This window comes from Callorhinchus milii, unplaced genomic scaffold (genome assembly GCF_018977255.1).
Source record: "Callorhinchus milii isolate IMCB2004 unplaced genomic scaffold, IMCB_Cmil_1.0 Scaffold5, whole genome shotgun sequence".
NCBI lineage: Eukaryota > Metazoa > Chordata > Chondrichthyes > Chimaeriformes > Callorhinchidae > Callorhinchus > Callorhinchus milii.
In genome coordinates this window covers 65692410-65705569 of record NW_024704746.1, presented here as the reverse complement: position 1 = coordinate 65705569, position 13160 = coordinate 65692410, and the positions used below count along the sequence as shown (strand labels likewise).

General features: G+C 55.6%; 1 protein-coding gene across 1 annotated transcript in view; it reads left to right on the top strand.

Annotated features, from left to right (window-relative positions):
• Positions 1–11860, top strand: part of tasor2 (transcription activation suppressor family member 2) — a 30971-nt gene extending 19111 nt beyond the window's left edge. The window contains exons 16-29 of the mRNA XM_042335460.1: positions 121–1165; positions 2128–2584; positions 3312–3414; positions 3832–3966; positions 4401–4469; positions 5274–6468; positions 6574–6712; positions 6920–7264; positions 7701–7826; positions 8472–8625; positions 9340–9445; positions 10190–10371; positions 10741–10866; positions 11434–11860. Of these exons, the coding sequence (XP_042191394.1) occupies positions 121–1165; positions 2128–2584; positions 3312–3414; positions 3832–3966; positions 4401–4469; positions 5274–6468; positions 6574–6712; positions 6920–7264; positions 7701–7826; positions 8472–8625; positions 9340–9445; positions 10190–10371; positions 10741–10866; positions 11434–11444 (4193 nt within the window). The 3' untranslated portion in view covers positions 11445–11860. The remainder of the gene's footprint in view (positions 1–120; positions 1166–2127; positions 2585–3311; positions 3415–3831; positions 3967–4400; positions 4470–5273; positions 6469–6573; positions 6713–6919; positions 7265–7700; positions 7827–8471; positions 8626–9339; positions 9446–10189; positions 10372–10740; positions 10867–11433) is intronic.
• Positions 11861–13160: the final 1300 nt, after the last annotated feature.

The following is a 13160-nucleotide window of genomic DNA, read 5'->3' as shown; positions in this document are numbered from 1 at the left end:
GGGTGGGGGGGGTAAGGGGTCGGGGGTCAGGAGTTGGGGGGAGGAGAGCCTCGGAACGCTTTGCCCCCAGATTTACCGACAAACCAACCTCCCCCCCTCCCCTCCCGGTTTGTGTTGCAGGAGGAGAGAGCGCGCGCAAGCCCAGGCGCGGTGGTCCGACGACAGAGGCCGGGAGTGGAAACGCTCCCAGCGATGCCGAGACCTCCGACGCGGAGCCGGACCCCGGAACACCGCCCGGAGAGCTCCGCACCGTCTCGCCGCAGGGAAGCACGGATGCCCTGAAGATCCTGGCCCAGATCTGCAGCTCGGCCTTGCCCTGCGCCCTGGCCACCCTGGCCAGCCTGGCCCAGCCGGGCGGGGGTGGGGGCGGGGGCGGCCCAGAGGCCGACCAGGAAGCCGGGAGCGGTGACCCCCTGGAGGCCGGGAGCCAAACCCCCCCCGCGCCGGGGCCGGGGACGGTGACGCTGATGGTGATGGCTTCGCGGGAGCGCGAGGGCCAGCCCCGCTTCTCCCCCTACGACCCCGAGGTGCACAGCGCCCGGACGGCGGGCAGCTACCCCACCCACCGCAAGCTGGGCTCCCTGCTGCTGGCCGCCACGGAGTGGGCGGGGGAGCCGGCAGCGGCCCCCAGCGTCCCCCAGAGGGCCCGCTCCCCGCAGGCCCGCCCGCCGGCCAAGGTCCGGCCCCTGGAGGGGCACCCGCCCTGCTTTGTCCACAAGGATCACTCGTACTCCCAGCCCCGGTGGTCCGAAGAGCCCCCCTCCTCGCCCCCCGGGCCGGCAGCGGAGCCGGAGCAGGAGCCCCCCGCCGGTGGCCAGGCCGGGGGCGCCTCCCGGGACGAGGAGCGCAGCTACGAGGAGGGGACCCTGGTCGGGAGAGTGAGGCCCTTCAGGCGGGAAGAGGCGGGCATTAGCCCGCTCGCCCCGGAGAAAGAGCTGCCGGAGGCCGGGAAGGACTACGGGCGCCTGCCCGAGCCGGAGCTGGAGCCGGAGGAGGGCTCGGAGGAGTGCTGCGGGCGCGGGGAGGAGGAGGGGTGTCACCGGGTGTACGAGGAGGAGGGGTCCCTGAGGGTGACGTTCGAGTGGAAGGGGCCGTACCTCTCGCAGTGGGACAGCAAGTACACCAACGACCCTCTGGAGAAGTCCGTGATTCGCGCTCTGCACGGGTAAGATAAAGAGAATAACACAAGTAATTACCAGTACTAATTGATAACACTACTAATAATAAAAATGCTAAACGTAACGAAGAGAATAAAATTAATAAGTCAGAATAGGAATGATCCTGGCGTTCGATACGGCGCCTCGTCACGTCTTCGAGGCGCCTCAAAGCGCTTCGGTGCGTGAATCGGCGGTTCGTTTTGTGGGCGAAAGGCGGCAGCCAATTAATTGCGCGCAGCGGCGTTCCCGCAGACGGCCGTGGAGCGAGCGACCGAATTACTATTGTTGTTTATTTCTTTTTTAAGCTCCGTCCCGCCAACGCGCTGAGGCGCTGCCCAGGTGTGAGTTTCGCCCGCGGAATATCGCAGTCACTCCCACTTTACAGCGTGTACTGCGAAGCCCTTGACGTGATAAGGCGCTATTATTATTATTATTATTATTACTATTATTATGCTGCTCAGCGTGGCTCGGGAGGTGTTTAATGTGAAGTCCTGTAGCGTAGTGGTTATCGCGCTCACCTCGCGAGCGTGAGGACCCGGGTTCGATTCCCGGGCCGGGGCGAAACCTTAGACCCAAGTTTCCTCCCTCCGCACACGCACACGCACGCGCGCACACGTGCGCCTCTTGTTTATCGAGCAGTAAGTGGGAACCCGGTTATCGAGTCGATTGGCCGGATGGGTTTGCGGGGGAAATAATCCCTCCCCAAAAAAACCGTGTCTCTCGATCCACGACTGTTTGTGGGGACGCCGCTGTGCGCAATTGGCTGTCGCGTTTCGCCCACAAAAATACCCGGTGAACACTTTTCCCTTCACCGCGTAAGGTGCGGCGCTTTGAGACGTCTCAGCGGCGTGGAAAAGGCGCTGTATCAAATGCGGGGGTTATTAATATTATGATTTATTGTTGTTATTATTGATCGTGCACGGGTTTTGCTTCTCATCCTCTGCCCTCCCCCCCCCCCCCCCCCTCGCAGACCCTGGGACCCGACCATTCAGGAGACCATGAAGGAAGTGAAGCTTATCCTGCACATGTGGGTGGGTCTTTTCTACGCCAGTTCCAGCGCCGTGACCCACAGCTCCATCAGGGAGGTCCGGGAACGGATGGAATCGGAGATCTCCGGCGATCTGGCGCACGGCTCCCCGGTCCCGGTGAACAGCGAAATCCCCTCGGGGCCGGTCACCCCGCTTCCCAGGCAAACGGCGGGAGGGGCCATCAAGTCGTCCGTGATCAAAAGGATCCAGAGGAACTCCAACCTGGTCACCTCGTACGACGAGAGCGAGCTGGAATCTTCTTGCGCCGGAGCCCACCAGCCACCGGCGGGACCCCCAGCGGTCCCCGACCCCGATCCCCGCTGTGATTACCCGACGTACCTGGAGGCTCGGCGGGCTGCAGCCTGGCTTCCGGCGCCCGGAGACGCCACGATCGACGCGGTGAGAGACATGATGGGTTTACCCGCGAAGCCCTGTAGCTCAGCTACAGGGGCGCAAGCAAGAGGACCCGGGTTCGATTCCCGGGGCAGGGGGCGAAACGTTGGGCAAGTTTCCTTACTCCACACACACACGCGCGCCCCTGTTTACCAGCAGTGAGCAGGAACCCGGTTGTTAAGTCGACTGACGGATCGCTTTTCCTTGGGTAATAATAATGATTCGGTCACTTCAGCGCTGGGGGGGTGGGGGGTGGGGGTGTTGTGTTGTTGGAGGTGCCGTCCTTCGGATGAGACGTTAAACCCAGGTCCTGTTTGTCTGTTCAAGTAGACGTTAAAAGATCCCGTGGCCCCTATTTGAGAATTGTGTCTCCTTGTGTCCTAAACCCCCAATCTTTTCCTCCCCACTCCCCATTTAAAAAAAAATGGTCATTCACTTCCCGTGTGCGTGTGTGTATGTGCATCTGTCTGTCTGTGGTTTTGTCTGTGTCTGTGTCTGTGTGTGTATGTCACATCGCTGTGTGCACAATTGGCTGTTGCAAAATACACTCATTGCACTTAGCAAAACTCCGTAAAGGGCTTCAATGTATATCGTGTGATAAGGGGCTACAGCAGAGGTTCAGGATCATTATTATTATTATTATTATTACGTGCCATGAAAATACATACACAAAAGCGAACGAGAAAGCTGTGAATCGTTCTGAATTGCAACACGTATCTTTTCACTGCGCCAGCAGCCTCAGCGGGAGCAAGAGTCCTCCGACGGCGGAGAAGAGAGTGAGGGTCGGGGGATCTCCGAGGAACTGGAGCTGAACCACCGCTTCCCTGCGGACCCAGGTCTGAGACGCGCACAGGACACGGGTTTCACCAAAAGGGTTCGCCCATCAAAACAGCACAGGCCCTCTCGCTCCACTTGGCAACATATTCGATGGAGCGCTTTGAGACAGCTCAGCCATGCGGTAAAGAGCTGAATCAAATCGAAGCCGTCAGCCCCCCCCGCCCGCCGCCCGCCCTCTGGAACTCCATTCAGGAGGCCCTCTGCCTCGCCCCTTCCAAGGTGCAATCTGGCGGCCTTCCTCTTTGACCCCACGTTCGGTCGTCTCCCCACCCCTGGCCCCCAGAAGCCCTCCTGAATCCAACCGTCTGACTGATAAGCCCCAACGGGTGTCCTCCCGACGCGAAAGGGGCTGTGGAAATTAAAGTTGCCGCTGTTGATGGAGCCCTCCCCCACCAATCCCTCTTGATGTTGAACAGGTGGAGGAGCGAGGCTGAACAACGCGTGGCAACTCGACGACGGCCACGACACCAATCCCGGGCACGTTTCGGAGAGGCAGACCAACTCGGTCATAAAACCGACGGAGATTATTCAGCAGCAGCGACAGTTTACAGGTAAACTCTCACCGTCGGATTACGATTTGTCAGTCATAAGAAATAACGTCCCCGTGTAGGTGTTGCTCACCAGGACTTGGTAATTGTTTTTACAGTCGACTGCCTTGCCCGTTTGGACCCCCCCACCCACCTACCCCCCCACCCCTAGCCTTGAGATGACTCTCCAGTGCAGTGCTGGGGGCAGTGGGGAGGGGGGGATTAATTGTCGGAGGTGCCGTCCTTCGGATGAGATGTTAAACCGAGGAGGGAGTTTCTGTCTCTCCCCGTGTCCTGGCCGACCAAACCCCCCCCCCCCTGCCCCCCCCTCCCCCCCCCCCCCACAAAATACGCAGTCGATCCACTCTGCAGCGCGTCCTGCGAAGCGGTTTGAGCGACGTGAGGAGGCGCGGGCGCTGCATCAAACAATTATCATTGTTATCGTTAAATCCCGCTAGAAATCATGCAGATCCATGAGGACGCCAGCCCGGAAGATGATTACAGCAGCGAAGAGCTCCCGTGTGTCGGTGAGAGCTACCGCCTCGTTACCTATTTTTTTTTCCCCCCAGTTATGGAAATCTTATCGGAAATCTCTAGGGAGTGCGTCGATAAGCTGTCGGCCGGACTCAATGAATAAGTCCTTCATTGCGCCTAATAATAATCCTCCAAAACCCCAAACAATAATAAATTGGTCATTTTCAATCCACGACTGTTTGTGGGACATTGCTGTGCGCAATTGGCTGCCGCGTTCGCCCACAAATATACAGTCAGTTCACTTTACAGTGTGTTCTGTGAAGCGCTTTGGGACGTTCTCCCGACGTGAAAAGTGCTATATCAAATGCGAGGATTATTATTATTATAATATTGCGGCTTCAAGGCTTTCAAAATCGGGCTCTGCTACAAGTGCTTTGCGGAGGAGAGGGTCGCTTTGTTGAAAAGCGCTGTGGCGCTTCACGCGAACAGCGTTCAAACCGTCTGACTGCTCGTCAGCTGGAACGTTAAAGATCCCGTGGCTCTGTTCGGCGCCCGGGTCAACTGTTTCCCCCCCCCCCCCCCCCTCCAGATCGGGTGGGCCGTTCGCTTCGTGGCTGTTTGCGCGGAAATTGGCTGCCGTGCTCACCGGCGGATAGATACTCAGTCACTGCACCTTCACCAAAAGGTTTTGAAGCGAGGATTGTTATTATTATTATTATTGTTGCACCAAAGCTATGACCCAAAGGGTAGTGGCCATAACGGTGACGGATTTGCTGCAACTATGGGGGAAAGTGTGTGGAAATAGTCCCCCCCCCACCTCCCCTCCGATTGACGAGTTACTTATCTTCTCCCTTCAGAGACGAAGGACCGGTCCCCCCCCACCAGCCTGTGCTCGCCCAGAAGCGGCGGAGAGGCCGAGGGCGCCGGGGAGCCCCCCCAGGCCGGAGTGGCCCGCCAGTCGTCCGTCATCCAAGGCGGGTACGTGGCGCAGCTCAGGAAGCAGCCGTCGTCCGGGGGCGAGGAGGAGGTGCTGAGGATGAGCGACGTGCTGGCCCTGCGAGGTGGGGGGGGCCGGGCGGAGGGGGGGCCCGGCCCGAGGCAGCGGCACCCCGAGTGCCCGGAGACGGTGGCCAGGGGGCCCCCCGGGGGCAGCCCGGCCGGGCAGGTCTACTCTCACGCCGGGACCTTCTCCCTGGCCGCGGCCTTCGCCCTGGCGGACCCCCTCCCGCCCGGCCAGGCGGAACGGCCGGAGAGGGACCCCGGGGGGGGCGGGGACGAGCTGCCACCTCCGACGCCGAGGGCCGGGGCCGACTCGAAGAGCGATGGGGAGATCACGAGCGACTCCGACGACGACGAGCGGGGCGCGACCCCTGCTGGCCCCCACCCCGGCCCAGAGGCCCCCCCCGGGAACATCGGGCGGGGGAACAGGCTGGGGCGCCGCTCCGCGGGCTGCGGCCGGGGGTTTTCCGAGGCCTTCGCCGCCGCCTTGGCCCCCGACCCCTTCTCCAACTCCGAGGGGCACTGGATGGACGGCGGGGGCTGGGGCTGGGCATCACTCCCGCTCCGCGGTGGGGAGTGGGCGCCTGCTCTCGCCCGCGAAGCCGCCTGGCGAGACGGGAGGGCCATGGCCTGGGCGGAGGCCGCGTGGGAGGAGGAGGAGGCGAGACGCCAGAGGGAGACGTGGTGGAGGGAGGCCGGTGGCTGGCGGAGGAGGAGGCGGAAGAGGAGGAGGAGGAGTGGGGGGACGCAGGCGGAGCCCGGCTATTCGTCCGGCGATACCCCGGGGGAGGGCTCGCTCCCGAGCAGCTCGGCCCCGGAGGACGGGCCCGACGAGGAGAAGGAGCGCGAGCGGGCCAGGCCCTCGGTGGTGAGGGTCACCGACCTGCTGGGCCGGTCGCTGCCGTACCTGAGCCTCTCAGGCCCGGGGCACGGGCTGGGCGGGGCCCCGAAGCCCCGGGTTTACCGCATGGCGTCCCAGATGTTCCGCGAGCGGCAGAGGGCGGACTGTACCCCTCGCCTCCGCTCGGAGTGTTTCGGGGGAACTCAGCAACAGCAACAACAGCACCATCAGCAGCACCAGCAGCAGCAGCAGTGTTGGAGGAAGCCCAGTCTGGTGCAGGAGATCCTGGACTGGGAATACATGCGCTTCTCCCAAAGGCTCAACAGCCTGGTCAACAGGTCCACCGGGATCCTGCCCTCCTCCTGCAGGAACGAGGGCAGGAGGGCGCCCAAGGGAAGGACGCGCGGGCAGAAGGATCCCGAGGGCAGAGGGTCCCCAGGCAGGAGAGCGCCCCCGGCATGCCCCGCCTCCAACCCCGGGCCGGGCGGGGGGAAGGGGGCCGAGACCCGGCGGCGGCGGTTGTGTTGGAGGGGAGACGGGGACGGAGATGCTGGGCCCCGGGAGCTGGAGGGAACCGCGTCCAGCAGCCGCCGCCACCACCATCGCCACCGCCGCCACCACCACCACCACCACCGGGCCCCCGGGGTTTCCGGCCACCGGCAGAAAAGGCGGAGGCTGGCCCGTCGGGCCTCCGGGGAGGCGGTGGATCCTGGCGGGTGCCCGGAATACCAGGGCCCCGCCCGGGGTCCGTCCCGGCCCCCCGGAGACCTGCCGGGCGGGGGGGGCCGCAAGGAGCGAGCAGGCTGCTTTCCCCCGGGCGAGGGCGAGGCTGGGGGCGAGGACGAGGGCTGGACAGGCCGAGGCCTGGTTGCGCCGGCGCCGACTGGGACTCAGGACCACGACTTGCACCGAAACCTGAACGAAGCCGAGATGGACGACATGTGGAGAGGCACCTACAGGTACTACGTGGTCGAGACCAACACCGAGCAGTTCTTCGAGGAATTGAAGGTAATTTGGTTCTCTTTGCCCTCTTTGCCTCCCCCGACACCCCCTCCTTTCCTTCCCCACCTTCAGAAGACCTGCCTCTGACCGTGCTTACTGTCACCTCTCTCCCCCTTCCCCCCCCTCTCCCCCCCCAACAACCCTCTTGTTGCCGAAGACGTGTGTCAGTCTGGCTCTGTCGCTGGCGCTCTCTCTCGGTCGCTCGCTCGCTCCCCATAAGTCAGAAAGTTGTGGGTTCACCAACATCCCCTCCTCCTTATTAAGGCACTGATCAGATGATGATGTTGTTATTATAAGCTTCAATATAAGGCACTTTATCAAACGTATTTCTTACTGTGCGTCTCCCTCGTTTCGCTCTCGTTTCCTTTGCCCCGTGAAATGGTTTTAAGTCTCGCCAAATTCCACCTGAACCAACCTCGCCAAAAACCCCCTTGTGTTCCAGAACTTGCTGAAGAAGGAAAGCCACGTGGAAATTGGGGCTTCGGATCTCTCTTCGATACAGCTTCATCCTCCCGAGAAATGTTTTGTCATCATTAGAAAAGACGACGTATGGAACCATCTCCATCAGGTGAGGTCAGAGTCAACCTACGCCTTTGCCAAACGCTCTGAGATGCTGACGTGTGCGAAGGCCGCAGGTTGTTGTCTGTAACCCAGAATTTGGGGGTTGGGGGTGTCGGGGGTGCGGTTGGTTGGGGGGGTGAGGGTGTGGTGGGGGGGCAAGAAAACCTGTAGTTTCGTGGTTAGAGTGCTCGCCTCGCAAGCGAGAGGACCTGGGTTTGATTCCCGGACGGGGCGAAACATTGAGCAAGTTCCCTTACTCCACACACACGGCTCTCTGTAAGCAGGAACCCGTGGATCACTTTTCTGGGGGGGGGGTAATAATCCCTTCCAATAAATAAATAAATGAATAATTTGGTCAGTTAATCCACGACCTCTTGTGGGACGCTCCCGCGTTTCTTCCCTTGACGGTGTATCCCGTGAAGCGCTTTGAGGCGTCTCAAAGATGTGATAAGGCGCTGTATCAGATGCAAGGATTGTTAGTAAAACTTCTCCTCGACTTCCTTGTCTGCGTGTAGACTTGTGGTAAGAAATGAGAGGGTGGTGCCCAGCAAGGGGGGTGGGTGGGATGTCCTCCTGACCCGAAGGGCACCACGTGAATTTGTATTGCATTTATTTTATTGAAACGATGGCATCCTTCATGTCCTGTCCCCAGATTCCACATCTAACACTATTGAAGCGAACGAGAGGTGTGCATTTTGCTGGGGTGGACAGTCCAGAGGACATGGAAGATCACACGTTCCAGGAGCTGTTGTGTTCAGGGGGCTTTGTGGTCTCCGATTGGGCCGTGCTGGAGTCGGCGACTGTAGGTAGGCACGAGTGTTAGCGATAGGTTCGTCCTCTCGCCTCCGAGTCAAGATGGTTGTGTCTGTGCCCCCTCCTTTTAAGAGCGATGCTCTTAGTCTCGTGTTGGGAGACTTGGAGCCCATGTAGTCTCGGCTGACACTCCAGTACGGTGGTGGGAGGGTTGTAAGAGGTGCCGTCCTTCGGATGAGACGTTTAAATCGAGGTCCCGTCTTGCCTGTTCAGGTAAACGTTGAAGATCCAAAGGAAGTAGTGACGATGATGATAATAATCCTCGCATTTGATATTGCGCCTTATCACGTCGTTGAGACGTCTCAAAGCTCTTCGAAAGGCTACACTGTAAAGTGAATTGACTTGTGTATTTTGTGGGCGAATTGCACCTAGAAAGTTTCTTCTGGTGTCCCGAACAAGAAATCCCCCAAGTAAAATTGCGGGGCCCTGCTGTTGACATATTGACTGCTACATTTTTGCCCGCAAAACACACAGTCCCTGCGTGTTACAGTAAAAATCCTGTGAAGCACTTGCAACCGGTAAGTCACATTATCAAAGGCAAGGATTATTATTGTTGTTGTAATTATTATGCTGTTAGCTGAAACGCGTCCTACGTACGTGGACTGCAGTGGCTGCTGACGGTTTCGTAATGCGTAGAATGGTTTACATTTCGCCACTGCACGATTGTGAATAAAAACGCAACTTTTTTTTCTTTGTTCGTAAATCAGAATATTTGCAACAGATTTCAGACGTCCTAATGGAGCTCAATGAAGAGAGCGAGTGGAAGTGGATGCTTCACATGAAAGAGCTCAAGCAGCTGAAGGAGAAAGTGAGGTGAGCTTGTGACGTTTGGAATCAGGTGAACGGAATGAAGTCTTCGCAGTAGTAAGTAAATGGTATTTAAGGGATCCTCCGTTTACTTAGTAGTAAGTAGGAACCCGGTTGTTGGTCGATTGGCGGAATTGCTTTCTGGGAGTAATATTCCCTTCACCCCCCNAAAAAATTATTCACTCAATTCATTACCGTTTGCACAATTGGCTGTCATGTTTTGCCCACAACATACACAGTCATCTCACCTTGCAATACATCCTGTGAAGCGCTTTGAGTCGCTTCAGCAACAATGATAAGGCGCTGTATCAAATGCAAGGATTATTATGCTATCGTCTGAGGCCTTCAAATGTTTTTCTCGAGCCTGCGCTGTTTTTCATCTGCTCGACCAAAGTTGTAGGGTGGTCCTAGCTTTGTCAAGGGGTGGGAAGCTTGCTGGACGTTACATCAACGTCAAACTATGTGCTTCTGGCTGGTTAAACACCAGCAGTTACCCCAAAGCACACTCTGGGGTCTCCAATCCTTGGCTCTTGCCAACTCTCTGGAATTAGGTAAGCAGGGTGCGTCCCTCCAGGGAGAGAGAGAGTGCGCAATGCATTCCAAACGTGGGAGTTTTCATGTGGAGATGGCACCCACGGAACTCTTGTCTGGCTTGGGTACTCTTAAAGCACGGTGACGGGTTTCCGCACGAGTCAAGACCACCCCGCTGAGCCACAAGTGAGTGCGTAACGCTGTCAATTATTGACGCAGGGATGAGGATGTGGCCACAAGGAAGAATTCGCTGCTGACGTCAATGATGGCAGCAAAAGTGGTGGAAGTTCTTCCTTTCCACGAGTGTGACTCCAGGCTACAAGAGAAGCCCGACTACCTCAACTGTCTCATAAAGCTACAAGTCCAGAAAATTGCTTCCAGGTTTGCTGTGTTTCTCACAGGTGAGACATGACCATCTGTGCAGGGCTCCCTCCCACCTGCGTTGAATCCCGGTCAGTAAGGTTCTGCGGATTGTAAGAAAAACTGGAGAGAGAGAGAAAAAAAATATATGTCGGGAGTACAGGGAAAGAGCGGGGCAATGGGATTAAAGCACGCAGCTCCAGTGAGGGGGAGCGAGCATTAGCTCACACCCGATTCGCCAGATAGTGTCCCTCTGCGCTGTAAACTTCCTTAATAATTGCCTCGACTGCAAAGGGCACGGCTGGTTTTGCTTTACGTGTAAAGAAATATTAATTATGGATTTGGGTTTTATTATTTTTTTTGTCTCTTCTCTCCCCCCCCCCCCACTCCGCCACCACTCTCCAATCTAGGTAAGCCTGAGGAGCATCGAGACACTTTCATGCAGAATGGCATCCTCGTGACAGATGCAAATAGTTTCGTCAAAGATTTCAATGCGTGGAGCACCCCTTCGCCAAGTAACAGCACCACGGAAAACGGTAAGCTTTATTTGAACGGCGGCGACGTTCTCGCGCTGACTTTCCCATTGTAATAACGATAGTTATAGATAATCCTTGAGTTTGAGGTAGCGCCTGATCGCACCTTTTGACACGTCTCAAAGCGCTTCGCAGGATAGACTGTAAAGTGAATCGATTGTACATTTCGTGGGCGAAAGGCAGCAGCCAATTGCGCACGGCAGCGCCCCCCCCCCAAACAGCCGTGGATTGAGTGACCAAATTACTCTTTTGTTTTCCCTTTCCTCATCTCTTATGCTTTACCACTTCCTACTCCCGTCTTTATCTTTTCCTGATTCTTTCCGTCTCTCGCCGTTTTGTTCCACTTTTCCTTTTGTTTCCTCCCCCCCCCCCACCCCCATTTTCACTTTCCTCTCTGCTCGTTCTTTTCTTTCGCTTTCACCTTCCACTTTTGCTTTCTTTCTTGTTTTGCTCGTGAATCTCTTTCACTTTCTTTCTTTCGATCCTTTTTTTAAATGTGGGTTTACATCTTTTCAAGGCCGTGAAATCCCATTTGAAAATGTGTCCAATTAATTGTTTCGCTCCCTTTAGGTCTGAGCTGAGAGGCAGATGACGATGACCTGTATCCCTCTCGACAGTATTCCTGAAACGCAGTGAAGAGACCAGCTCCACAAAGGTGACAGCTTTCCATTTCACCCGGTGTCTCCCTCCCTCGCTCGCCCCCACGACCAACTAAAGTTAAGGAATTTAATGTTCGCATTGTGTTACCGATTTGAGTTTCAAATGTTACCACGTTTCCACCAATCGATCAGTTTTATTGGTCTTTCGGCATGGTAGATGCTGTGTTTGCCGACATTAACTTCCCACCCCAGTTTTGTTATCAATGAAATATTGTATTTTTCTATTTATTTGTAAACGTTTAGATATTTTATTGGTGTCAAATGAAGACGATTCCTGTATTTTAATAGGGACATTCCATTTTACACATATTTTAATAAAAAGCACAATTTGGCAACAATTCATGTAAGCTTGTAATGTGTGTGTGTGCGTGTGCGCAATACTACCTTGGCCTCTGCTTTGAGCCCCAGCTTTTCTTTCTCACATCTACCTTGTTGAATGAGCCGATGACCACCTCCCCCTTGCTCAATACCCAACCCCGTTCCTTAAAGCACTTGGAATAATTACCCCACCTGAAGGCCAATAACCACAAAATATACAGTCAATTCATTTTACGACGTCTTCAAAGACTTGATCAGGCACTATATCAATTGCAAGGAATATTATGTGACCACTTCAGACTGGCACGAAGGAATTTCAACTAGGTCTGTTCTGCAAAACACCCAACAATGTTTAACATTTGATTATCGTGCCCCAAGTCTGTCTCGGAGCTCTTTTGAGTAACTGCTGTTAAATGCAGCGAGTGTGTTGGTCAGCCACTTCCAAAGACCTTTAAAGTGAATGGCCTATTTATCTATGCTGTTGGTCCATCTGCCTTCTGCTCACATCCCAATCTACCAACCACCTCTGTTCATCTGGCACTAGTCTGGCCTACTGCACATAACCCCCACAATTTGGCAGCCGTGCTATGCTCTGGAACTCTTTGCCTCAATCCCTCCATCTTCAAATCACACCCACCTTTCTGGCTCTGTCAAATCACACTGCTGTTAAGCATTCCATGATGCTACATAAATGCAATTTGTTCTCAAATGGTGGCATTGGATTTTAACATCCCTCTGAAGAGGCAGACCAGACCCTTAGTTTTAACATCTCACTTGATGGAATTATACTTACAAGTGGCTAGTCGTAGCAGCATTTTTACATACTACCTGTACCCGTTGCAGCTAGGCTTGCAACCAGTTTGATTTAATCGTCCTTCTCTTTCGTCTGGCATTTTAATTTGCTCTTAAATGGCTTGATCTTCGCTTCTTTTTTTAAGGCTTAAATAAAGCTTTTTTAATGTAGCTCAACAATAGGAGACCCCCAGTAAAAAAAATATGCCCATGACACTCCCCATTAGGTATAAATTATGTGTCTATGTCAATCGGTTATTGCATTCTTGCCAGACACACAGACAGACATTTTGTCTTTATGAGTATAGATCCCTTAAGATTAAGAAAATGTGCTATTGAACTTATTACCATCCCTTGCACACACCTCCTTTTGGGAGGACTCAGTGGGATGACTCCTGTTGGTGTCTGTCTCTACGTCAATCAGTTAAACAGACACCAGACAGACATTTTGTCTTAATTAGTAAAGATGTCTCTCTCCAGGAGGGTGTGTGACCTCGTTCACGACTTTGTTGTAGAGTACCATGCATA